Here is a 26,608-nt window from a genome sequence, read left to right on the forward strand (position 1 = left end):
AGTCGCTGCGTTAATTTCTGAAACCTTAAAGTCAAATAATTCAAATAATTAGCATTTAACCGTACGTTATTTCAGTTGAGTTTCTTGGTCCAATTTGTAAAAACGGGTCGCAAATTGGCAATTTCGAAAAACACGCGACTAAATTTTTCGAGACGCTATGTGCACGTAGCTTTGCTAGAAAAAACGTTTGCGCACAGTCTCAACCCGTTGCGATCAACGAATCGAAAACTACAACCGAAAACAGAAAAATTGCTTCGTATTTCTTTAGGTGTTGGTCCATTTACGTTTGGAACACTTTTTCTTGAATTCTTCTGGGCCAAATTAATTCAGAAAAGGTAATTGAAATTGATTTTGGGTATTAGTCGATTTCGAAAATGGCTAAGATAAATTTACTCCTTATACCAACGTTTCTTCAATTCAAAAAATTGTTCATTGGCATTATCTGTTTCCAAAAAAGGAATCTGATAGAAATCTACTTTTGTTGCAATCCTTGCTATTGTATATCAGAATTCTTCATAAATAGCCATCACCTTTTGTTAAACCTAAGATCTGTTCTATCTTGTAGGTCTTTCCATTAAATACATTTAAGATCCTAATTATTAGTTTATAAATGCTCAATCACGGTCTTTATTATTACAATTTGTATCAGTTTTCCAACACACACTGCACAATCACTAGCAGAGTAATCACATTTTCTCAATACAACTAATAATTAAAAATATATTTACACATATCTAGATCTATTCATGCATTCGTCACTTGTTTCATACGGAGTTTATTTCACAATATTTACATACTTACTTACGCTTTAGGTACATACATGAGTACTATACCGTAAATATCGCTTAAAGCGGGCTGGCCGACCAACCTAAGGCCACTTTATGTCACGTGTCAACCACTGCGAACTGGCCTTTAGCGTGGATGTAAGTTGTCCGTCTTAAGAGATATTTATGGTGTAAATTTGATTAATCTTTGATTTTACTTCTTGCTCTCAAGTGTTTCTTGTTCAACATATAAGGCCACTTATTTGTTACAGAACGTATAAAAATATTTCAAAAGTAGACGCATCTTCGACTTCATGTAATATTCATCCGTTCAACAAATTACCAACATGCACAATTATAAATATACTTATCGAATTATCATATGGCTCGGAAGCTCTAAATATCGTAGGTATGTATATCTATCAACCATGGTAAAGAACATACTGGTGGGACCGGTACCAACGAGAAGTAAACGCTGTATACCGCGCCTTTAGAGAACAAAAATCAATTGTACAGAGCAGAAAATTCTGGAAGCAAAGATCCAGTATCAAATAACCGTCTCACATTACTCCAATTGACAACTTGGAACAACATCGGATCGGTGGAATTGACATAAAAGTCAATAAATTATTCTAGGTCGTGAAACAGAGACAAAGAGAAAAATTAGATGAGGGTGAAAAATCACCTCCAGAACCGGTTTTATGACTTGCCAACTTGTGTAGAAAAAATATGCCGTACTTCCGTAACTTCAATATACCATATACATTTCAGGGGCTTATTGAAAATATCAAAGGGTAAGGAAGCAAGTTCATCGGTAATCAGCGGCTCAAAAACTAGTCTCTCCGTGAAATAAAGATGCAGGTAACGTTAAAGTCCGTCCAAGTTATGCATACCTGCACATTACCAGATATGTTACGGGCATTGTGTAGGTAAACGGCAAAAACTGAATAATCTTAGCCGAAACACTTGTGATTATCTCTATATAGAATTAAACGGCGACTATTTTACTAGGATCAACTTTCACTCTGATGAACATCGTATCATCTTTGACGAAATGTCGTTTTTTCACCATCTCATGAGATACAAACCTAGGAAAACCAAAGCCTAGGGAATCTGGCTCACGACTAGGTCTCTGAAAATTTTTCCAGGTCGGATCAGGTATAAAGCTTTCTACGATGTTGCACGCCTTCTCTGCAACGACTGTTTGATCGAACATCGTGAAAGAGACACTATGGGAAAATGGCCAGCGCAACAAAGCATCGTATTCCCCTGGCAAAATCTTGATATATATAGAAATGTGACTCCCTTCGCCAGTTCCATTCCCGTTTAAGAAAACAGATGCCTGCAAGTAATCAAAATAAAAAACAACATGTTAGCTATACGAAAGGATACATCTTTTCTATTCTTTAGAGCGGATGCAGAAGGATTAAAAATTTACAAAACAAGAAATAATCATTACCTGCAATTTATACCCATATTGACTAGTATAAAAAGGTGGACTAACTAGCTCCATGCCTTCTTTGACCTTAGCTTCAGACATTTTCGCGGTGTAGTCAGATATCTTCCATATTAGTGTACCGGTGTAATTAAGTGATAATTTACTGATCGCTGACTTCAGACTAGTGATTTGATGCTGTTGCTTCGTAACAACACTGCACATCAAGCTCAGGTGCATTTTTGTGGATTCTTCAAGATGTTTATCCAAAGAAAATCTATTACCCTGTAAATTTAACGCGTAGAGGGTCAATGTAATTGTAAGAGAACAAATAAAGCGTGTCTTATGGAAACCTGAGAAATATTTCAAAAACTTTAGTCTCTAGAGCACCTGGAGTCACAGGCAAGCTTACAGATGTCTAAGCATTAATATAAACATTGCATACCTTGAAACGGCACCCGGCATCTTTGAAAGTGCACGAAAGTAGATGCGTTGTGCAATGGTCCTTCAGGTGAACTTCGAGATCCTCCCTTGGCAACACTGCTGTCTCACATCGATGGGGACAAGCAACAGGAAAACGACCACACTTTGCGTGATGTGCACCAAGAGTATCAAATACAAATTCCTTGTTACAGTAACGGCAGGCTACCAATCTCTTAGCGCATTCGCCTAATTTATGCTGACTTAGATGCCTTCTCTGCACTTTCATGCCACATTTGTTCTCGCAATACAGCGGTTCATATCCGCAAGTACCACTGTGCTTCTGTAAGTATGAAATTTGAAAAATTATTAACTATGATTTGCGTTGTTGATGATTGAAGCTACATTGTTTATATTAATATTATAAGTTTACTGAAAAAAGGAACAAAAAGCATGTGACTCCATTAGTTTAACATGCAGGCACTTTTATTTGTAAATTGAATGTAGGATTAAAATCCGAACGTTTTATCTTGAAAAGGTAAAAGTTTCCAGGAATCGGTAAATATCCGAAATACAATAATTATCCTTACCTCAAGGGTATGACCGGTGAATTCCTTAGCACAAAAATCGCATCTGGCCCGTCGCTGGGCACACGTGTATTTGAGATGGTCCTCCATTAGAACCCGTGGAATCATTGCCCCACATTTGTTACTGCATGGTACAGCGTCATGTTTACACGTGTTCAAGTGAGCCTGAAACAAATCAAATTTAGCCGTTAGATTTTTACATTTTATGCAAGCCCCGCAAAAAAAAAAAAAAAACCTAAAACTGCACCATTTTTTTCAAAAATTTCTCAAAGCTAGTCTTGATTTTTCATCGTATACGCATCGCAACTGATTCGGTAATTGAAAATAGAAATGCAATGGTATTGTTAACGTAAAGAAAAAAAACTCACTTTTAGCTTTCTAAGTTCATCTGACCATTTGCAGCCGTCTTTGTGATGAATGCAATAAACTATCGACCCCATTATTGCCTTCTCAGCTTCCAAGTCTTGAAAACTCTGAAAAACCAAAAATAAATGTCGAAAACGAACATGATTATCACTGAAATTTATATTGAATAAATATATTACTTATGATATTATAAAAAATAATTTGATGTTTATTTGAATAAATAGTTCGCGAAACTCTGTCGAAGCATAGAAACGCATATCTACGTACATATCTATCTATATAAATCACTGTATACCTATAGGCAGAGTGTTGAGTTAACAGCAACGTTGAAATGGCGCAAAAGTTTCCCAACTTCTGCCTAACTAATTTTTATCGCATTTATCGACGTATGAAGTAACTGATATTTACCGGTCAGATTTAACACGAACTACATGCTACATTACAAAATATCGAACGCGATTTAAATACATCAGTTGGGTACACGTTTTATAGAAACGCGGTCAATCACCAATTCTGTTTTCTCTCGTCACTTTACATACTATAATTCAGATACACCTATGCGTATTCACCGACAAATGTGAGTTGAAAAAAATAAAAAATTTAAAAAAAAACCATACCAAGAAAGATAAAAGTTAAAAAGATTGTCTAAGAGACACGTTATTTTTTAGAAACGTTAAGGACGATCGACACCAGAAGCGTTGGTACTGGAACGGTTGCTGCAGCGTATAGAACGCGATGTAAGAAAGTAAGGAGTTATTATATTATGGGTATACCGAAAGAGTCTTGTGCGGCGCTCGAAAGATTTCAAAAATAGCACTGCAATAATGTACTTCGATGCAGGAAGCCCAAGGTAGGAGGTAGGCATTAAAAGAAGGCTCGCGCACGTGTACAGTCTCGAATGACTAAATGTGTATCCAAACGCGTAACACAGCGGTCACAACCCTCCGTGGGAGAGAAACGATATTTTCCGAGGTTCAAAGTACGTAGATGCACGTATACAACTTACAATACTTACAGTAGCAAAGAAGTTACGGTAAGTTTTGCGTAAGTTCGTACAATGTATACAATACATACATACAAATTACCAGCCCATTTTATGAGCCGAGAGCTGTGCGTCGTTTAGCTTTCGACGATTTAATGTTACAACACCCACCCACCAACCCACCTACCGACCTACCTGCTCACAAATATTCCAAAGACATCTGGCACGCCAAATGATTTATTATTAAACTGTACGTGGAATGTAATGGAATTCAAAATGCGGTCGGTACTGACCAAAATTTATATATAAAAAAAATTAATAACAGGAAATGGCATTACAGTTAAAAACAACGAGAGCTGTATAAGATTTGAGAGTACGCTGCCACAGCCAAGTCGATGATTGACTTGAAATATCAGTAGTAATTTTCGTTCAGTGTCCTCTCATTTCACATTCTCCGTCTCGTGCGTCTTCGAAAAGAAAAGAAAACGAAGCGGGATCAATTAAAAAATACGGAAATTGAATCAAGAACATATCGATGTGTACTCAAGTACAGAGGCGCAACGAAAATGTTCACATGTAGAGTATATAATAAAATCCGCCCATAAACGAACTGATTGTTATTACGCACTTTTATGCGACTCGTTACACGGACAATTTCTTAATCAAGGTTTAGTTAGTACTTTTTACGTACTTCCGTACCATGATAAAGTGAAGCTTTATGTCGTGTATAATCGAGGGTTGGGTATAATGAAGAGGATTCGAATCATCGTCAGGTAACGCAACGCGTACCTAGATAAGTAAAAACGTACCGACTCGTAAACTAGAAAAAGACCACGCAAGGGTCGCCCGTCGTTGAGAGTTTTTCGTGACATCACCCGTCGCTTGGGGCAGTTAGTTACAGCGGTTACGAGGTGCCGGTGCCGTCTGTTGTGTGACGTCAGGGCAAAATAACGGACACAATCTTCGCGTTCCACTTTATCCGGGGAACGAATACATCTATCCCCCATGCCTATGGTCATACCATGAGAATATAAATACCGCTTTCGTGAGTCAAGTGTGAATCTTACTCGAATTTTCGAATGCAAGTCTTCCTTGATTTAAGGAGACGCAGTTGTGAGCATGTGTCGGTAGTACATACAAAGATAGAGAACGAATGGATGAACGAATGACGGGTGGTGACCGATTCGTTTATGAATATAATATGTTAAAATAAAATGGAAAAGAATAATGCTTTGAAATGAGCGAAGGAAAATGAAGAAATAAAAGACGAAACAAAAATTTGAGACGAACGGAAAGAGGTATGAGAATAGATGATACCTAACTGAAATATTGAAGGTTGACACGAAAAGCTTCGGTTAAATTCCAGAGTGATTCATTCACTGCCATTTACAGAAATGCTAGTCTACGGTAAATATTTTCTAGGGTTATTCAATTAGCCCCAATTTTCGTTGACGAACCGTGCATCAACGCAGCAATCTCGTGTCAAAGTTGATTGTCAACGTATAAATACACTTTCAAGTCACCAATCTCAACAATCAAAATTGTTTTCGGAACGATGGTCAGGTCATTACAATTAATTTACCCATCCGAATGAAATAAAACAAATAACATCCTTGCCCAATGATACCAATAACCTTCCTGTACTTTTTCCCTATTGCTAAAATCAGTTAATGTCAACGAACTATAAAGGAACCAGCATCTTTACATACGTATCTCTATGCTATTATCTCTGTATTAGTTTGTACTCAGTCCTGGGCAACTCTTTTCTTTCTTCCCGTTTTCTATTCTGTTGGATCTAGATTAAGATAGTAGCTTACTTAGTTTAGATATAGGTTTAGTTACTTCTGTGTAAATTTTTCTTCTATCAATTTTTTTCTACGCTTTTAATAAATTGTTTTCACGAAGCTCAAATCTAGCAGCCAAATGTTAAACTCTTTGAAAATTTAAAAGTATTCGGGGTTCAAAGTATTTAAAAAAATTTTCAGGTTTATTTTACCTTATTCAAAAAAGAATTAAAACCTTTAGCTGCTAATTCTGGCTGCTAGTTTCAGCCTTGTTTGTTTACGATGTTGAAGTTAGTAACGTAATCGTAACGAAACATTGGGGAGAAAAAAACCACTATTTTCTCATTTTTTACAATAATTTAGAAAGTAATTAAAATTGCAAAATCTGAGTGAGTATAAGTTTTGTTTCGCGAAATAACGGTTTTTTCTCAGCATCAATCGTTACGATAACGTTACTAACTTCAACATGATGTTTGTTTTCAATACCCCTTCCCCCTCCCAAGCAAAATATTTTCAATTACATGCAGAAACGTAACGCACGCGAGTGTTGTCTATAATTGTAAGGTAGGCACCTCTTCGCATAGTCGATTCATCGGTCAGTCGCGTCGTCCTCGCGCGCCGCCGACGTCCCTAACCGTGCGTAAAAGTTTCGCATCCCGAGGCGAAGGCGTCCGAACTGTCTCGGAAGTAGCCGAGGCCATCCGTTGCGCTCGGTTCCCACGCTTCCGCCGACCGAGAAGAACCGGCAAGCAACCGGCAGGCGAGTTGAGACAGGCAAGGCAAGGCGCGGCTACGCAAAGGCAGGGCAGGGCAGGGGACGGAGGCAAACACCACGGTTGATCCTGAGGCGAGCGCAAAAGCCGGTCGGAGCCCTTTCGTTTTGTTGCATCTTTTTTTCTTTTTTCTTTCTCCTACCTCTAGTTATTTCGCATCTTTTCGCACACATTCGCTTGACCGGCGTGTCGTGCGCAGTTGTACCGTATTATACCTATATAATATAAACGTAAAATTTATAAGAAATTACGCATGCTCGATGATGATTTAGTCGACGTTGATCCTCTATAATTGTCTTTTTTAGTCATGAAATCGCCCGACGCATCCGAGGAAATAATCTGAACCCGCGCTTTTTATTCATCTTCGCATATCTGAACAGACTATTATTCTTCGTGTCGTACCTATATATCGCGCACATCGCACACATATGTAATACTCGTGAATACATCGAGTTGTCCGTTACACTCTTGTAATTTCATACCACGACGCCGAATTGAAATATGCCAAGAGAAGATTGTGCTCACCCGACATGATGCGGATTATTGCGGAACTTTATGCTGAATAGCGGAGCGTTTCTTTTGAAAATCGAAGAAAAGATGAGTGTAGATGTGTACGCGTTATGAACGCACGTAACTACTACCGTTGTCCCGTAAAGCCTCGACATGGTCTGCGGTTTCGGTCAACGTGAGACCAAGTTATGCGTTTCCGTTGTACGTTTACACGTTCTTGGATTTAATTGGGATCATCTTTTTAATAAGAAGAAATGATGGCGTCGCTGTCAATAATTAATTATTGACCTACGTTGAAAACCAGCAATTCTTATGAAAACTAAACCAAGGCATTGGATCGCGAGTGTGCAAGTAAGTAGTGTATGAAATTAAAAAGCACCGTCCATATTGAAGTCTTTGTCGTCGAAAAAATACTGGTGAAGATTTGATTAGTCGTACAAATTTCAGGAAAACTGCGAGCGGAAAGGGAAAAAGATTATCTTAGGATCCCCGAGCTAATTGACGAAGGAACGGAGAGTACTAAATACTTATTTACATGTATGAATTAAAAAGGACGGACTTTGATGTGACGTATGTATAAACTGACCTAATAATCTAATCCGAATTGTAGTGCAATTGGATTATTTTGCGGCCTGTAATTGGATCGTATAGTAATGGAGGACAATACCTTGCCAAGTCTTTCCTGCAATCGAATTCCTGTAAATCGTATTGCAGAAAAACGAGACTATTTCTGGCGAAACTGTACGACTTATTTCGGAAGAAACCTGCTACGATTGTTGTACCTCAGAAGACTGACACTTATCGCATGGGATGCTCTTTTTCCGTCCCTAACAAAAATGTAGCGCGTGAAATCCGAAGAAAACCATGAAGGAAGTACGAATTGGCCTAGTTTCTAATATTTTACACACCTACTTAGAGCAATCTATACATCCTCACATCTCGTTGGCACATGCAATGAAATGAAACAGAGTGATGTGCGAAAACCGCGTATGTCCGTTAGCTCGGTGTTGAAAGGATGAAAGACAGAAAAATATAATATATCTGCTCATGCCTAAGAATGACAAATTCTATCTCTTTTGCTCTTCGACGTGCAAAGATTCCCATAATAATTTTAATCACATTGTTTCGAAACATGCATGCTTCCAAACAAATTACAACTACGGTGTAGCTGAAAAGCTGACACAATGAAGTTGAGGCATTTGGGATTCAATGAGCAACACAAGTAAAACAACACTGAAAGTGAAACAAGCATAATTGTCCATGTCGTGTGGTCATCACTGCGTTGAGATCTTGAAATTAAAACTTATTTTCTATTCTCGTAATAATCCCGTCTAAACACATTAGGTACACCTGTGTAATACGTATATGTATAATTACACGCGGGGTGCGTTGCAAAAGTTTGTTGTAGGGGAGTCAACTGCATGAGACTGAAGTTAGTAACGTTAACGCAACGATTTTGGAAGTTTATAGTGACTTTGGAGTAGTTAAGTTTTCAACACATGAATAAGTTTTGTCTTATTACGATTTATGGTATTTCAGATATTTCTGCAATTGTGAAATAACGATTTTTTCAAAACGTAAATCACTACCAACAACGTTACTAACTTCAGCCTCATTCAACCGCGATGTGTTTCACCTTCTGTTCTTCCTCGGTGAAAGAAAAGTACGAGATTCCACGCGCAGCAGGCAGAACGTACCAAGGAGGTCAGGATTCGGTCAACCAACTGCATTACACTGTTGCTCGATGCATGAATTAAACGTTTATGCATATTCCGTTTACATCACGTAACTTTACGTGCCCTTCGGCTCACTGTGTGGTTTGTACTTCCGTAGTTGACGACGGCGCGACAACGACGGAAAGAGAGACAGAGAGGGAGTACAATAATAGGATATATAACAGAGTATAAAAGAAGCCAAAGTTCGGACGACGAAAAATGACAATGATCCCCTCTCACCTCTTCGTTGATGACAGCTGGTTTGTCGATGTTATCGCCGATGGGACTCGGCGGAGTCGTCGGACTCGCGCTGGGGCTGACTTGAAAGACTTTCGCCTCCTTCGCGGGTCTCTGGGGTGACACCCTCGCCGGAAAACTGAGGGTCTTCGTCCATTGCGTAAGGCCGCGAACCATTTTTGCAAACTAACAAAACAGTTATCAATCGAGGGAGAATCGTCACCTCGTCGCGCCCCGGACGTTCACCCTGTTATTCACGACTCTTGCCTTATATCACACATTCAGAGTATGCAAGGACAGACAGACGTATCCGAATTCACTTTTTCACACAACACTCCACCGGGGATGCCGTGAAACCTTGTTCTATCTGTCGCCAATAATGTACTTTCGTGCATGCATACACGTGAATTGGCGCTTAAATGAAACACAAACACAAATGTAACGGATGATAATGAAATTCTGCCCACAGCCTCGTCAACGACGACGACAGCAACAAAAACAACGCGTTACTCACTTCCCGAACGCGTGTCTCATCCGGTTCTCGCGCGATGCGACGAAGGCAAAACGATCGTTCAATCACGGCTCGGTAAGACCGCGGATCGACCGACTAGCGAGAAGCTTTGCGATTGACTGACTGGCGGCCGAAACTGCCTGCCTGCCTGCCTGCCAGGCCGATGCAACCAGTGTCGCGGAGCTAAAGAGTGCGGAGAACGAACAGACAGCTGCACACCGTCGCCTCGGGGAATTCGAAGCTGTGATTGGCTACGGTCGCGCGTGTGCGATAAGGACGGACTTTCACAGGCAGTCAGTTAAGAGCGAGATGCATCGAACGAGGGAGAGAAAACAGGAGTGAGAGAGAGGGAAGGATAGACGGGGCTTCGAGAGAGACAGAGAGGGCGAACCGGAGGATATTGGTAAAGTGGCACATGCCAAGAGACAGCCTTGAGGTACGCAGGCTTGCTTGCGATTTTCGCGATTAATCTGTTGGTGGTTCTCCCATACTTGTAACGTCTGTTCGAAAATCAAACCTCTGTAATCTACGAAAACGCGTGCGGATTCAAGACCGATTTGAATCCTTGCAACGAAGAGAAATCGCAAGTTTGCTAGAGGAATTAAAAATTCAATCTGAAAATTGACTGTTCCATATTTAAAGAAATCGGAAAAACTACCCAAATTACGCAATATTTCAAGTATTCCACGTTTTCCGCATGCTTCATACACGATCTCGTCACTAGCGAACGGAAAACAATTTTACAGTATACGTAAAGGAAATTTGAATGAAAACGATAAATATTTTCAAAAATCTAGGGGAAAATCTAGGGGAAATAATTCTTGAACAGTGTTCATCCCCTGAACACGAGCCCGGTAGGTAGTTTGCTTTTTTATCCATTGGATCAACAAGTAGTGGCGGGTCTGTAAAATCGAGAATGCAGCATAGGTAACGTAGTGCGACATGCGGAGCGAATGGGTGTGGGGGAGGGGGGATGGTAGTTGTGCGACCCGGGCAGCTGCGGCCTTCTTCGACCTTCCCCCTTCCACGCGAGTACCACTGTGAAGTCGGTGGTAGGTTAGGTGGGTACAACAGACTCCCGATACCTGATGATGACCGTTCCCGAGAGCGGTCGCGAGTCACGGATAGCGCGTATAGTTATATTGCCACGCAACACACTCTGAACCGGATGGCTAACCCATCGGCAAGTGGTATTATCGTTCAACACTCGCAAAGTATGGGCATTTGGTTTTGATTATACGCACGCGAGTATTTATATGCACATAATGTATTGTATCCCTGCGACCTTCGGTTGTAGGTACGTAGGTTAGGTTATACCGTACCCTTGATAAGGTAACACGCAAAAGTTATCACACGTAACTAATGATGATAGGGCTAAACGGTTTGGTGTTGATACTGCGCCCAAGCTTTCGGCTTACGCCTATATCGCGGCTTGCACTTTCTTTCTCTAGACGATTTCGATAAGTGACTAACTACGCGAAATCGAAATGGGATTCTTTGTTTCAGTTAACCCCTTGAGTCATAGTAGTAGGTATTATTACCACATATTTTACATACATTTTTTTGTATATTTAGAGAACTTTTCGACTTATTTCTTTGCGTTTTTTTTTTTGCTGTTTATGATAGCATACTAATAAGTATTCAACAGCCGAGAGTAATTATTGCGATATAATGTAAATTGTTATTCTTAGAAACAAATTGATTGAAAACAGTCGTGAAAACTGAAGGAATAATTCATTTCCGACAAAGTTACCACTCTACACGTATACCTTTTTTACATAATTTATAAGTTTTCGGGATCGCTGATTAGGAATCTCGAATCAGATTTTGGAAATTCAGTACGGCGAATCGAATCAGCGAACCCGAAAACCCCCTGCATAGAGTTTTTTGACCGTATACGATGAAATTTGAAATTTTTATCCGCCATATTGGATCCGCCATCTTGAATTTTTGAAATTTCTTCACAGATTAGTAGTCAGCGACCCGAAAACCATTGCAAAAGTTGTCTCGGCGCAATAAATTTGTGACTCATCTGGTTGATTAAAAATTTCGATATTCCATTGACGCCGTGTCTCTATACCGAGTTCACGTGTGCTACGAAATCTTGTACCATTATAGCTTCACCTGCATCGGAACAGACTAGACGTGACATAGACCAAGGAAGGAGAGAAGAGGTAAAATGATGGGGGCGAGTCGATCGCAAGAAGGCTGGGCTGAAAGATCATCTGCCGCTGCAGGATTCTTCGGGGACAAAGAAACCGAAATTTCGAACCGAGAATGTTATACCATCGAACACCTGGATGCTGTTTAGCGAGACTGGATGGAGGAAGCTTACTTCGAAGTGGGTGACGAGCATGAAATAATATTGAACCGAAAGCAGCTGCTCCGCGCTCTGTGGCAGCTGCAAGTCTGCAACCCTCCTTTCCTCACAATCTGGTCGACAGACATTTCACGTATAAACGAACAAACCTATGTATATCACACCAGCCTGGCCCTGCACTCACATCTTGAGGCTTCTAGTCTACCAGCTGTACTTTTCCTATAGTCTCGTTGTAGGTGTGCCTATACACCGCAGAGGATGTAGCTGAAGAGGATTAGCGCGAACGATCGTCAAACTGCGAGTGGCGAAACGCAAAACAATAATTACTTATACTTAGATACCTTAGACCTCTAAAGGCTGACGACTTTATTTCAATTACCAATAACGCGTTCTTTATCGCCCCTTGGGCCTCGGGATCCTTATGGGACTAATAGTGAGTGTAGACTATTATCGTCACATTTTATTTCGAATACGAATTATATCGATGACGAAAGAAACGGTTGGTATCACCGATGGAGTTCTTTATAGAATTAAAAAATAATCGTGGCGATGGTAAAAAAAAATATATATATATGTGTGGGTGTGTGTATGCCTACAGAGAAACGATTGCTAAAATGCTAATGTAGTTTGACAAATTCCCAACATATGATGTCTTCCTCGTAATCTGTGCTTGAATATACGTGTATGTGATGTTTAATACACGACAAAAAACTATAAAATGAAAGCATTAAAAGAATATATTAAATACGTCTACTGGACTTTCCGAAAGTTATGGTATTTTAATTTATACCTCTACACTTTCGCCTATTATATACAATTTTATAAATTCCAACAAATTAGCCACTCGAAGCTCGATTTTTTCCTTACAGATTCCAACTCAAGATTTATAAAGTAATTATAACCTAACAAAACCTCATTTATTATCGGAACTTAAACGAACTTGGTAAAATATGAGAATCACGCGTTATACACCCTCAAATCTATGCAGGAATGTTTACATGAAAAAAGCTGCGCCTTCCTCTACTTAAATTTTCCATAGTTGGAAGACATATAAAGTATTTTTTTTTTTAAATAAAACACTTTTCATCGCTGATGTTTAAAAATTAAAAATGCTTTGCCTGAACAGTCTAAAAATTCAAGATGAGGGTGTCCGTCCGTCGAAGGGTCCGACGGACATCAGAGCCCGTATAAAGGCCAGCTGCCCTCATGTAAAACCAAATTTCCTGAGGCATGCGAGCACATCTGCCACACGTCCTGTAGGATAGCTATATACGTATACATATACGTGTGTATATATAATGTCTATGATGTGGGTATAGTGAATACTAGACCGCTAGAGAGCGCACGCCCTCTCGACGATCAACCCGTGGAGGGAAGGAAATGAACACAGACCTCGTGCAGGGGGAGTAAGACACGAGCTGTTAATTAAACCAACGCAAGTATGCCTCGGCGGAAGTTGCGCAGAGCGAAACTCTAAACTTGGTCAATTGTAGGATTCTTGAGTCGTGAGAATAGCGCAAAAATCACGGGTCTGCCTGTCTGTAACTACTAACTACTTGCTAGTCCGACAGTTGTGTGCGTCGTCGGGTGTATAATAACCTCCTCACTGACGGGCTCGAGTGAAAGGTGACTAACCCGTAAACTTCGTGTATATACCTGCCTGTGCCTCAGGTGGATATGTACGCGGTATAAACGAGAGGCGCCTGCCGAGTAGCATCTCCGACAAGGGAAGTTAGAAGGACACATATCTATGCCGATCCGTATTACTTTATTGTTCGCATACCTGTAATACTTGTATTTACGTACACCGCTTGCATTGTTAAGATTACTCGAATTATATTCAATTGTACGGATGCTACAAACATGCCCCTAAAAATAATAACTGCTTCTGCGGTTCGTTCATATACGTACATCTAATGTACATATACTCAAAGTTCAAAGATATTTTGTGCTTGGTGTGTGTCAGAAGTTCACAATGAGTTCTATGACAGGAAATTCTTCTGTTAGATTCTGATGCGGGAATATAATATATTTGTAAGCTGCCCGTGAATGAAATTTTCAAACATATTATAATATATACCCATATAAACACAAACACGAAGCTGGTATATATTTTCTTCAATTACTTAGTTAACGTCCACCAACTTACTTGTATGCATTTTTTTACATCGAGTCGTTAAAATCTCACAACGACTGCAGGAATACTTTAGCGAATAAATCATGATGAACATCCGTTCGATTAATGGCAAACTATAATGCATTTTGTTTTTTTTTAAGCGCTACCTAGTAAGAAATTGAGATTTTATAACACTCGACTCAAACCGTTCATCATACGAACAGTAATCGTTGAACTGTACTCTATAAAAATAAATAAAAATAAAATGAAATACACATCTGAGGTCTTGAAGGCTAATTGTTCTATTTCATTCCTCCGTTATTCGTCAAACTTTATACGTTAAGCGTTCACAGTGTTCATGAAAAACTGAATTAACGAATGACGCATGAAGGTCACTCCAAAGTTTGGTTTGGTCACTTTCGAACCGCGTCCGTTAGAAGTCAGGAAATCGAAGACCGTTTATTCCGAAGGCGTGCGGGCTCGAACAGGTTTTCATAGAACCGCGCCTACTATCGTTTTCAAGAACGTTACGAATTTTGAAAAGTCAACAAGAAAATGACCGTCAATCAATCAACGAAAACGATATTAACATTTCGTGTTACGTGTTATACGATAGCGTACGGCGTGGGCTCTAAACCTTTATATAAATAAATGTTACACACCAGCGAAGGGCCAACCACCTCGACGCGCCGCTGCACGTCTGGTAGATCCATACTTCCGGCAGTATTTCCTGTGTAACACTGTAAGAAGAACTTAAAAATGTGTACGATAATAATGATAATAATAGTAATATTGGTTCAATGAAATAAGATACTATATATATACATTATCCGCGTTAAGACCACGATCTTTGCTATCTGTAAACTTTACGTAATTAGATTGTTTATTATACCTGTACCGAAATAAAATGAATCCCTCCCTCGACCGAGTGAAGGAGATTTTGTTGTTTTAATCATTATTATTAAAATTTATTTATGTATTCCAAGCTTAGCTATTAGAAATATAGTCAGGTCACTGTATGTATATTGGATGGGTTTCATTACTATACGTCTTGCTAGACGATACCTGGAATGGAGCATTGATGTAACAAACTCTTCTAGAAAGTTCAATTTCGTTTGATGAAACAACGATTCGTTTACTTCGCCAGTACGTATAGGTATAGCTTTTATTTCGATACTTGAACTCTGCATTATACAATCATCGTTAATCCAATTGGTATATTGCTCGGTTGCACATTAGAACAGAGACATTACGAAAATGCATTACTCTGCTGCTGTTGCCGCCCGCAAAATCTGAAATCTTATCAAATTACCTTCCGCTAACCGAGGAATACCAATTGGATCAACGGTGATGGTACAATGCAAAGTTCAAGTATGTATTAAAGTAAAAGCTCCGCACGATCTTTCTCGCGTGCGGATCACGAACGGAGTCCAACGACGTACATGCGTGCCTGCTTAGCGTGAATCCTATATAAAGAACAGCATGCTTCCCCGTGCCGCAGATGTTACATAGGCATACATGACATGTGTGTGTGTGTGTGTGTGTTGTGTGTCTGGTACACAGCGAAGTGAAAGGATCGACGATACGCGTTCATCCCACGTCTCCGGTCTCGTGTTTCGGACTATTTGTTACACAGTATGGCGTATTATACCATTAAATTGTATGTTATATGTATGAGGATAGCTTCTGAACCTTATAACATTCGGACCAGATGCATTATATTCATAAACGTGTACGTCTCATTCTGTTCATCCCACCGCGGCAAATGTACTTACAATTAGCTACAAGTTAAGTTTTCTAAATTGTATAGGAGGTACGATAAAACGCATCTAAACAACGCAATTATCTGCAATTCATGTCACATCTTGAAAACTTGTTGATCCTATTTCTTGTATGAATCACAACCCCTTTTATATGCAAACACGTAAGTTATTGTTAGCCTTGTGAATACACTTGAATCGTCAATTATACCCCACCCGATGTATTCCAAGTGTGTAGGCCACGTGTTCTGTACTATAAGCACAAGGGTTCATCGACTGAAAAGTATATGTAAAATTTACGATAAACCACGATATACTTATACTGTAATGCCAAGTTAAATGTATAAGGGTGTAAGTATGATGAGATGCAAAAGACCGTCATCAACTGTCCTCACAGTTGTCGTTCTCCGAATATGCATTTTCCGTCATTCAAGAATTCTAATGGCATTTATTTACCCGTGATGCGGAGAGACATAGATTCGGTGTGTCCAAGTGATTCATTGCGCAATTTTAGTATCTCGAATTGATCTTGCGCCACCGAATATATTGTGTAATTTAATTAAACATAACCATTTGCCATTAATACCTAAATACAATTTTATGAACATTCTGTATGCTATAAACATTCCGAGCATACTGTACGTTGTATTGAAACAATTTTACGTAACTATTTATTACGATTCGCGGTAATAAAAAAAAAATTGATGCAATCATAGAAGAGTTTCAAAAATCTTCGATTCTGCATTATTATTCGTGTGTCCTAGATGAAGCGTCCCAGCAAGCCTGACACACGTTAAAACATATTTTCGCAACGTCTTGAAATCTTTACGGCTAAAGTTTTCAGGTTTCATTACATTTGCCTAATGGCTCTGGAATATGAGTTTAAAGCGGAGTAATAAACAAATACGTTACACACGCATGCATAGTAGACAAGTATTTATGTCTGTCCGATTATTGTACGAATGGCTGATTACGAGGATGAATTACACGCGTAATCGATCACAAACCATCCGCCAGCCATAAACATTGATTCGTAATGTTGTCTCTCTTTGCTATCTGTTCCTCAGAACTGGATAATCAGCACATACGTACATAATTGTAACTTTTAAATTTAAACAAAATGTTTTTATAACTCACCGTGTAAAAAAGCCGGCCAGCATCGTTGCAAGTATTGGTGTAAGCAAGATATTGAAATAAATCTCCGCATGGGACGAAATTGACGAATTTAAAATCTGCGACCATAGATTTTAGGTCACAACGACTCGGACTCGCTTTTCGCGTCTTTACCGTACATACACGAACGTAATATAAATACCGTTGGCATTTTAAGGTAAAGATTGAATAAAAACCGCGAAACAAACGGTCTTGTTCGAAGAAGAATACACGTTAAAAATCATGAGCATGACTATTTTTTGTACGATTACATGTTGCAATCATCACGCTTAATATCGTAGATTACAAGTTGACCTGCATCACTTGAAAACAAATTACCAAAATAATAAAAGTTGTGTACAACTTTATAAGAGAAACCGCGTGTTGCACGGTAGTGTGACCGAGGATCGACTGGCTGCGTGACTTTGGTCTCTCACATATACGGATACATCCTGGATAGATAGACAGTGCAACAGCTGTCGTGTACTTGCAGGTGATAGTTGTGTACGCGCTTATACGTATACCCATATGGGTATTAGAGTACCTACCCAGAGACACGTCTCAACACCGATGCCGTGGTTTGTACGCAAGTAAATACATGTGTACGTGCGTGTGTATATTGGTTGGTTTATATAGTTATAACGCAGGTGGCGAACAGGTGAACGTGGCGGAACACAGGAAGTTTCAGAGACGAAGACGGATACTAAGAGACAGAGACAGAGACAAAGGGGACGGTTGAACAAGAGGGAACCAAGCTCTTTCAGAGCAGTGGCTGTTTTCAACAGGGACAGTTACTTGCGTTGGGTTTAAGAATTAGTCCCTGCACTCAATGCTGCCACCTTATTACATGCCATCATTATAATTATAACATGAAAATTTCATTCAAATCCCGCGGAGCAGATATGGTGCATCATCATGTACATTACCGCTTCTTCGACACTGCAATTTCATTCTACTCCGGTACAATTTATACTCGGAATATATGTTACCCACATCCTGTAATATACTTTTTCATACGTGACAGCGAAGACGGTAGAATGACATTTATTCGTACTTGGTATAAAGTATGTGAATGTCGAAGGTTTTGCTGGTACAATATGAACGTTTCAGTTTCCCATTGATGTAAGTATTTGTTACACGACAAAACGTCCTGGGAGTAGGTACACCGAATTATCACAGATCAACGCGTTTTTCGAATCAATTAAAGGTCATTCGACATATTCGGAGGGAGAAAAAAAATATTTACACAAATGACTCGCGTATTTTTAACGCAGCTATGTTCTCGTTTCTTGCATAATACGGTTAACCTGAGATTAGCGAAAATTTAAGTAACCTCTGTACGAGGTAGGGTGAAAATATTGGATTGGTTTAGATGATAGTAATGTAGATCGAGGATTCGATTAAACGGAATCAAAAAACGGGAGTGTTTTGGGATGAGTTCTTCGGCAAGAACAGACGAAAAATTTATCTACCATGAAGGTAACAATGGCGATTCGCTAAACGTGGATGACGTGACACTGGCCAATGTAGCCGAGGTCGTAGCTAATTTGAACGAGAAAATACATCTCCTGCGAAAAGAAGTTCTGGAACTGAAAGATTTTGGTACCATTTCGTTAATTCTTCGTCCATCAGCGCCGAATGGAAACAGCAGCCTATTGGGGTAATCATTGTCAATGTATTAAACAGTCGAGGGGACATATTAAGGCTTTGCATAAAGAAAAGATGGACGAATGATTGATAAGAGTTTGTGATGATTATACAGATTGCCCGTGCCGAAGAAGAAACGAAACGCAAAAAACCTGGGACGTAAATGTATTAAGAAAATTTCATCCCTGTCAATTTTCGAGAGAAAATTACAGAAAATAGACTGCGATCTGTGTACCGGTGACTGGAAATTAGCAGCGTCTGATCACCGTACGGGGGACAAGAATTTTCAATTGAAATTTGAAACTCAAAGTGGAAACGAACGCGTTTACGTTGCCGGCGTTCAGAACAGGTCGAGATCAGCGAGCCCATTCAGAGCAGAAAATGAATCCAAGAGCAAAAAACGACGTCCGGTCGTAGCTGCCGGCGAAGCAATACCGGAAAATTGTAAGCTCGTTCGCCGGAACGCAAAGAGCAGAAGAACCGCTGGGTCGAAGACTGCAGTTATTAAACGAAGGGAAAAACGGGCGTTGGATAAAAGTGAATATGATAAGAACTACGATACGGGCGTAAGCAATGTAAGGATCGATACTGTGGAAAAAAATTTATTTGACGAGAATTCATGCGGCGAAAAACGCGAGGAAAGAAAAAGGCGCCCACGTAAGTGGAAAAAGTCTATGCACACGGAGCCAATTACAAAGTCGAATAAACGTTTGAAAATTAAATGTTATAGGAAACGTGTGAGAAAACGTATATCTCGTGGCGTTCAAACACAGCCAAAGAAAAAATTCTCGTTTCGCATAAGGAGGGAAATCGTTAATCTATTCAAATGGCGATCAAATGAGATTCGACAAAGCAAAAGACTTTCGGATAGTAGTGACAAAGATGTTAATCCGGGGAAAGATAACGCCGAGCTAATTTACAAACCACATATAAATTCCGACGGAATCGACAAAGTTCCGAATACGCCGCGCGGTGAAATTACTAATTCTCTCGCGTATTATTATAAGGAACTCAGGGAAAAGCCAGTCTCAGTATCTGGAGAAGATTCGATAAGGAAAAAATATAATGCAAAATACGATTTTAATGTCCATGGAACGAACGTCGATGTCAGACGTAAAGAGGACAGGATGACAAAAAGCAATGATAAAATATTGCAAGAATTGGAAAAGGGAAGTGCAGTGGATTTGCGAAAGAAAAAAACGAAAGCCGTAAAAAAACGTCGTGGCGGAACTGCGAAAAACGCGGGGAAGTCGATATATGTAAATAAGAGAAGCTCGTTAAGGCCAGACGGGGTAGAATCTGACGATAAAAGAAATACTTCAAAAACACGCCAATCAATCAAACACAAAAATAATTCAGTAGATAAATCCGAAGTGTTTAACGATAGTAAAAAATCAATAGAAATGACTAATAATGAGGACGGAGACGATTTGACACAGGAAGGAGTCAATGCGTATAATGAAACGGTCATGGACGCAAAAGAACGATCGGCGATTAGGATGGAATCTGAAGATTCAAATGGAAAGAGAAATCGATTAAATTTTAAATTGTTTACCAATAGAGTGCGAAGATCTTTCACCAAGAAACCGGTATCCGGTAAGGTAAATACCGAGAAACACGGAGAAGAATATCAGCGCAACAAACTGGTCAACGAACAGTTAGACAAGAGAAAAAGCGACATTGTTGACGTAAAAAGGCGACTTAATGCCTGCATAAACGATCTGAATGACATTATTTTCAATTTATCAACACTATTTTGGGAAATACCCGCTTTGGAAGGTCCAGCCGGTGAAGGAAACGGACGATTTTTAAGAAAAGGCTGATTTCTTCTTCATTATCAAAGACTCAACAAAAATTCATCACAAACTTATCACCGTGGGAGTAGGTATTCACAACTATACGTGTTTCAAACGGGAAGTCGATATTCCTGCTGAAATTTATGTTGTTTTTCATCGTACCGTATCGAGGAGAGTCAATCGCTCTCGTGCAGCGTTTTCCATTTGACTGGTTCAACTCATCACCAGCTGACACCGACGTAAAATGATCTCGTTCATCAGATCTAACGGAACGTTTTGATAAAATTACTTTGTGTCTACGCAGTGCAGTGCCGCTTCTATTGAGCGGTTACAAAGCTCTCTTTAATAATCTCGTGCGACCCCTTCATATAATAATTATCCCTAATGAAGTAGTATTTAATCGAGTAAAAATTATTGTTTCCTTTCGTTGGAACTCAACGAATTGAACGCACCGGGATAGATCACGAAACCTATAGGTTTCAAATTTATTGCCAATCAAACTACACTTCACCACTCCATAATAGACTGATCAGATTTTAGATTCGAGCGGAAATCTCCAGTAGGATTTTCCCAATGCTATATTGCGACTGTATGAATGTATGTAGGTATATTATGCATACATCCCAATGTTACGTGTAAGTGAATATTACATCACTAGACCATCGACTGAAAGTTGAAGACCATTGAAATATCTCCTTCTTCTTCTTCCTTATTGGCTACTCTTATTTATCCAAATGTAAGTGCCGAAGAATGTCTGTTAACTTACATACGGTACATACATCCATATTAGCATTGAAATATAAAAATACCTGGAACGTGCACCAACAGTTTTTATACAACGCGATCATGTTTTACGCCGTTTTTCCGTACGCAAAGTATCCGTTTACATGACGGTAGAATGATTCAGCAGGTGCGCATGCGCGGAGTACAGACAATACCACTTTTGACACTTAAAAGTTTTCTGTACTGCGCGTACAGACTGTAGCAAACAAATCTGACATTAGGCGACCCTAACCTCAATTTCTTGTTTCATGAAAAAGCGCGCAACATACGCTTTTCGCAGCGGTCTTTTCACTTCGAGTATTTGTTCAAAATTCTAGTTTACTTACTGTAAACTTGCACTAGGCCCAAAAAGATCGAGTTTGCCTCCTTGTTACACATTATATTATTTTTTTATTATTATTATTATTGGAAAAAATTACGAGAGATCGCAGAGAGAGGGCCATCTCTGGGTCACTCCAGAAACTACCCAGAATAATGCTCCACACGATCGTTGGCCGAAGCACGTAAAAAATACGCAAGTGCACCAAGTGCACTTAGAAAAGCCTAGCGAATAATGCGCATGTGCAATGGCTTCTATATGCCGACCGGCCTTTACCCCCACCATCAACATTTATGCTCCGTCCGCGCGTTTAGTGTTCTTATCTTATACTCGCTTATTGCAGTGAGCGCAGCGACGTGTAAAATATATATATATAGTGGGCAATGCCGCGCGAAATATTATTCAAGGAGACATATGGTGACAGCGAGAGGGAGGTCATTTTTGTAAATTCCACAGGTGAATTTAGTCAAGCTAACATGTTTTATAGCCTACTGCCGATTTCCGCTTGCTAACCTAAATAATTCTTCGTGATTCTAGATGATCTAACAGTAACTAGAGTGGAGCCACATTTGCAATCAAAATCAAAAACTTACGGAACATGGATATTGACGTTTTTAAAGGAGGTCTTCTTGCCCGCGGGATACCCGGAAAGTGTGCATTCAGATTACGTTCCATATCAAATATGGGACACTGTTCAGGTATTTGTTTACTACACTTGCAAAATGTTCATACGCCGAAACGAATGGCAATAATGTTGAAAAATGAGAGAAACAAAGCTTCTTACTGGATTTGGTACAGTAACGAAATTCACGACACGTATAACTACTGTGACATTAAGCAAGCCTATTATATTTTCATTTCAGGCATTCGCTAGCACTATAATGGGAACTCTGACTACTCACTCGATTATGCAAGGGGTAGGTGTCGGGAAATCTTCAGCTAGCGCATTGGCTGCAGCGATAACTTGGATTTTGAAAGACGGCACTGGGATGATTGGTCGGATTGTATTTGCCTGGTGGAATGGGTAATCGGATTATACTTGAATTTGAAATAGCTAAGACAATATTGTATCAAACCATAATATTTAACCTGTCGTAACATATTTCTTTTCAGACATGGGCTCGACGCACAGTGCAAAAAATGGCGTTTATGCGCAGACATTCTCAACGATTGTGCCATGGGCATAGAACTGACTCTTCTTTATTTTTCAAACTATTCTTTAATCATATTATGCATTTCTACAGCATTAAAATCTGTTGTTGGTGTCGCTGGATCGGCAACTAGAGCTGCATTGACACAACATCAGGTATTTAAGTAGTGAAACTACTTCAACATTGCAAAGCAAAACTCCAATTATGACTTAGTGATTTTTATTGATCAGATGAATTTTTTGTATGGTAACCTGATGAGTTCTTGTTTGCAGGCATTACAAAACAATTTGGCTGATGTCTCAGCGAAAGATGGAAGTCAGGAAACATTTGTTAATTTAATCGCGTCATTTGTGGGGATTCTGATATTATCTAACATTGGCGACGGGAGGTAAGTTATGACACACATAGAGACACTCGTTTTAACAATACACTAGTGTCGTAAAAGTTTCTATTCCTAACCAACATAGAAGACATGCCAAATCCATACCAAGGTGGTATGTACAGCTTTCAGAACTGGCTGTAATTCCTAGTCAGTTTCATTACACACATGTACATAGTTTCTCAACGGCTTTATGTTAGAAAACTGAAAAGTAACTGCTAAAGATGATCTACACACAGATATGTAATGGAATTATTTATATTGCTGGCGACAGTGCATATGTATGCCAATTACCGTGCAGTGAAAGCACTACGTTTGAACTCGCTAAATGAGGATCGCCTGGCATTGATATTGAGGAGCTTCCTCACCACTCAAAGTATACCCAACCCTCTTGAAGTTAATCGATCCGAATCTGTAGTAATTGGCCGAAACGTGTGTACGTGTTAACATTATCATATCACAGGTTGGTTGTATGAAAACTCAGTGTGATCCATCCTCAATTTTTCTTTTGGTTTATTCTAATTTCAGCAAAAGATATGTTTGGCTTTGGGGTCAAAATGGGCGTCTCGTTAGAAAGTGTTCTTCAAAATAATTCAATCACGCCTGATGATGTGCGGCTTCTATCAAAGCTTTTTCAAAATCGAAAATATCTTATTGTGATGGACGTAAAGCGAAAAACCATATTCATATCTATTGCAAGAAATGCAACACCCTCTGACCTGCTGCAAGCTTATTTTCACGCGTGTCTATGCAGCCTTGTTACTTGTATGACCCTTAGATGGCCGATTGTGAGTCTGCTTTTTAAAAATCGAATTTCTTTCTAATGGTTGCATCAAACCGATTTTAATCAATTATAGGACATCTTACTGAAAGGGAGATCGCATGCACCCTCTTATCCTCTGATGCGGCTGTACATCCTGAGTAAAAAGTATCCATCTCTCAGTAATAGAGCGCTTTCGAGAATTCCAGGGGAAATAATTTTGGCCACAAACGATATTATCACCAATGAGTATCAACTTTTCGAAGAGGCACTAGAACAAAGTGGTGTGTTGAACATTACTATCATTGATTCTCTATCTAACTATTTGAAATTACAATTAACTCAAATGTGATTAACAATCGAGATATACATTCACCTTCTTGTCCAATTTTGTGTTTCCTTAAGTCTGGAGGACAGAAGTGAATTTGCTACCTGCTGGACAATGGCGAGGTATTTGGAACCACCACGAAGATAATGAACCAAAGTCGAAAAACTCCTAACTCGCAGGACTTACAAATTATGAAGAAGTACAGACTGCGAATGAATAGTTCAATAATAATTCTACTGAACCACATTAACCCCAATGTACTTCAATGTTACTGAAAATGCACCATTGTACGTGTACATGTTATATTGTAACATTAACTGTATTGTATTGTATCGACTAATTAGAAATTTTCAATACAATTTTGTTGATCATTTTCACATGCTTTGAATAATCCAGTCTTGCTGTATTTTATAAGCATTGCACTCTTATTTTGATCAGTTAATAGATGATAATTATTTTTGCAAATTTATGTAAACAAGTTTCAAGAACAAGTATTTTGCTCATTCTCGAAACATGTTTAATGCTGGGATTATAAAAATATACTCGGTTAGGAAATTTGGCCATACGAATCACTGAGAGCATATGCTAAGATTCGTATTCTTGCTTGGAACTAGTTTGAGACAAGTGTTTCACTATATCCATCCAGTCCCATCCTCTGGGCTTTTCTCCTTTACCATCAGCTTTATTCCATTGTCGTCGTTTTTGTGCCTTAGTAAGCTGTTCTTTTTTGACTTTCTTCGATGACTCATCCTATGTAAGAATGAAATAATTGCATTGAAAGAATAAATATCGACTCACTAAGACAAGGAATTTATACCTGAACGTTTTCGCCTGTGATTGAGATTTTGTTGACATCCGTTTCAATTTCTTCTATCGAGTCTGGTTGATCTATGATTAACTCAGCTAGGTTTTCTTGGACAGATTGGAACAATGTGTACGTCATTGCAGATCCCAACCATTGCTCTGCCTCAGCATCAACATATGCGGCCACTTTATCCTTCACACCTTGCACACTATATTATTGCCAATTATTTTTTCATTGTAGATCGTAACTATACAACTAGACATATCCAAGGTACATACATAGATTAATCCTTTCATGATGCAACTTACATATGTTTGTTGTAAAATGTGTTCATATTGACATTTGGTTTTTCCGACGGATACTTGGGCCCCCAGGTTATTTCCAGTAAAAATGATTTCACATCATCATTTTCGCCATACTGAAAATCGACCACACAATTGTAATAAGTATCACAGTAGCTATTCCCACTACAAAGTGAATCTAACAATTTAATTTGGTATATAATTGCATAAATGCATAAATGAAAGAACTGGCAAGCGTGTTCAACGTATATATGTATGTTGGCATGGACGTAATTGTACCTTGTACTGGTATGTCGTAGGGTCGAGCTGTTTGAATGCTGCATCACCATCATAAATTGAAAGTAGGACCTCCCTTTCTTCTTCTTGCAGTTCGGCATCCGTCATTTCGCAAAATTCAAGCACCAAAAATAATCTCAATAAACCAGAATTCGAATCAAAACGTCACTTGGAGGGTTAAGTTAGGTTAGGTTAGGTTAACACAACGACGGACTACCACCACTAAGAAGCGATTAAGGACGAAATGTATATTTTTTTTAAATCATCAGGTATCGGTCTCCGACTATGTCCCAATGAGGGCGCAATAGACCAGAGGTTAATCAGGACCGGGAAGGAGTTTTATTAGGCTACTGTATGGCTCCAGTAACATCGGTAATACTCTGATACACGGCTTGATGCGAACTACCGCCATACAATACACGTATAGATATGACTGAAGTTTCTCCTTCTTCTTTTTTCGTGTGACGTACGATTCCCCAAACGAGGATGTGCCAAAAATATAGTTTCGTGCATAGTTTCTTTTCTACCTTCTACTGAAAGTTTTTACATAGGCATAGAACATGGACTGCTGCTCTCTTGGCAGCAGATGCGTCCTACCATAGACGTCTATGAGTGCGGTTTATTTGCCAC

At 39.3% G+C, this 26,608-nt stretch overlaps 3 protein-coding genes across 7 annotated transcripts; 1 reads left to right on the plus strand and 2 right to left on the minus strand.

The window, feature by feature from the left end:
• Positions 1 to 759: 759 nt before the first annotated feature.
• Traf4 (TNF receptor associated factor 4) lies at positions 760 to 24,637 on the minus strand. Of its 5 annotated transcripts, XM_046628406.2 has the most exons (7): positions 24,375 to 24,637; positions 22,880 to 22,989; positions 3,575 to 3,679; positions 3,210 to 3,371; positions 2,645 to 2,962; positions 2,224 to 2,484; positions 760 to 2,106 (listed from the first exon to the last, which is right to left on the minus strand). In XM_046628406.2, exons 3-7 carry the CDS (start codon positions 3,644 to 3,646, stop codon positions 1,753 to 1,755), a joined length of 1,167 nt encoding a protein of 388 aa, XP_046484362.1. In that variant the 5' UTR covers positions 3,647 to 3,679; positions 22,880 to 22,989; positions 24,375 to 24,637; the 3' UTR covers positions 760 to 1,752. The 5 variants fall into 5 exon arrangements, with proteins under 5 accessions (XP_046484362.1, XP_068992826.1, XP_046484361.1 ...); XM_069136725.1 differs by lacking the exons at positions 22,880 to 22,989; positions 24,375 to 24,637 and adding an exon at positions 21,985 to 22,005; XM_046628405.2 differs by lacking the exons at positions 22,880 to 22,989; positions 24,375 to 24,637 and adding an exon at positions 17,418 to 17,818.
• On the plus strand, positions 22,174 to 25,118 carry LOC124220031 (RUS family member 1). The gene is made up of 9 exons (XM_046628400.2): positions 22,174 to 22,433; positions 22,515 to 22,675; positions 22,841 to 23,001; positions 23,091 to 23,283; positions 23,401 to 23,516; positions 23,747 to 23,943; positions 24,036 to 24,295; positions 24,365 to 24,551; positions 24,673 to 25,118. Exons 1-9 carry the CDS (start codon positions 22,361 to 22,363, stop codon positions 24,765 to 24,767), a joined length of 1,443 nt encoding a protein of 480 aa, XP_046484356.1. The 5' UTR covers positions 22,174 to 22,360; the 3' UTR covers positions 24,768 to 25,118.
• Positions 24,881 to 26,491, minus strand: LOC124220037 (RWD domain-containing protein 4). Its single transcript, XM_046628414.2, has 4 exons — positions 25,982 to 26,491; positions 25,709 to 25,818; positions 25,413 to 25,608; positions 24,881 to 25,345 (listed from the first exon to the last, which is right to left on the minus strand). Exons 1-4 carry the CDS (start codon positions 26,084 to 26,086, stop codon positions 25,181 to 25,183), a joined length of 576 nt encoding a protein of 191 aa, XP_046484370.1. The 5' UTR covers positions 26,087 to 26,491; the 3' UTR covers positions 24,881 to 25,180.
• Positions 26,492 to 26,608: the final 117 nt, after the last annotated feature.

Source organism: Neodiprion pinetum, chromosome 5 (assembly GCF_021155775.2).
Source record: "Neodiprion pinetum isolate iyNeoPine1 chromosome 5, iyNeoPine1.2, whole genome shotgun sequence".
NCBI classification, from domain to species: domain Eukaryota; kingdom Metazoa; phylum Arthropoda; class Insecta; order Hymenoptera; family Diprionidae; genus Neodiprion; species Neodiprion pinetum.

What these genes read in the sequence shown, in the direction of transcription:
- LOC124220037 (XM_046628414.2), bottom strand. Translation starts at nt 26,086, where the DNA reads ATGACGGATGCCGAACTGCAAGAAGAAGAAAGGGAGGTCCTACTTTCA. An exon ending in CTACGACATACCAGTACAAG is followed by an intron (nt 25,819 to 25,981) that starts GTACAATTACGT and finishes GTCGATTTTCAG; the next exon opens with TATGGCGAAAATGATGATGT. An exon ending in ACATTTTACAACAAACATAT is followed by an intron (nt 25,609 to 25,708) that starts GTAAGTTGCATC and finishes GCAATAATATAG; the next exon opens with TGTGCAAGGTGTGAAGGATA.
- Traf4 (XM_046628404.1), bottom strand. Translation starts at nt 9,750, where the DNA reads ATGGTTCGCGGCCTTACGCAATGGACGAAGACCCTCAGTTTTCCGGCG. An exon ending in CAGCTGTCATCAACGAAGAG is followed by an intron (nt 3,680 to 9,576) that starts GTGAGAGGGGAT and finishes TTGGTTTTTCAG; the next exon opens with AGTTTTCAAGACTTGGAAGC. An exon ending in AATATGGGTATAAATTGCAG is followed by an intron (nt 2,107 to 2,223) that starts GTAATGATTATT and finishes GATTACTTGCAG; the next exon opens with GCATCTGTTTTCTTAAACGG.
- LOC124220031 (XM_046628400.2), top strand. Translation starts at nt 22,361, where the DNA reads ATGCCGCGCGAAATATTATTCAAGGAGACATATGGTGACAGCGAGAGG. An exon ending in AAATATGGGACACTGTTCAG is followed by an intron (nt 22,676 to 22,840) that starts GTATTTGTTTAC and finishes TTTTCATTTCAG; the next exon opens with GCATTCGCTAGCACTATAAT. An exon ending in TGACCCTTAGATGGCCGATT is followed by an intron (nt 24,296 to 24,364) that starts GTGAGTCTGCTT and finishes AATCAATTATAG; the next exon opens with GACATCTTACTGAAAGGGAG.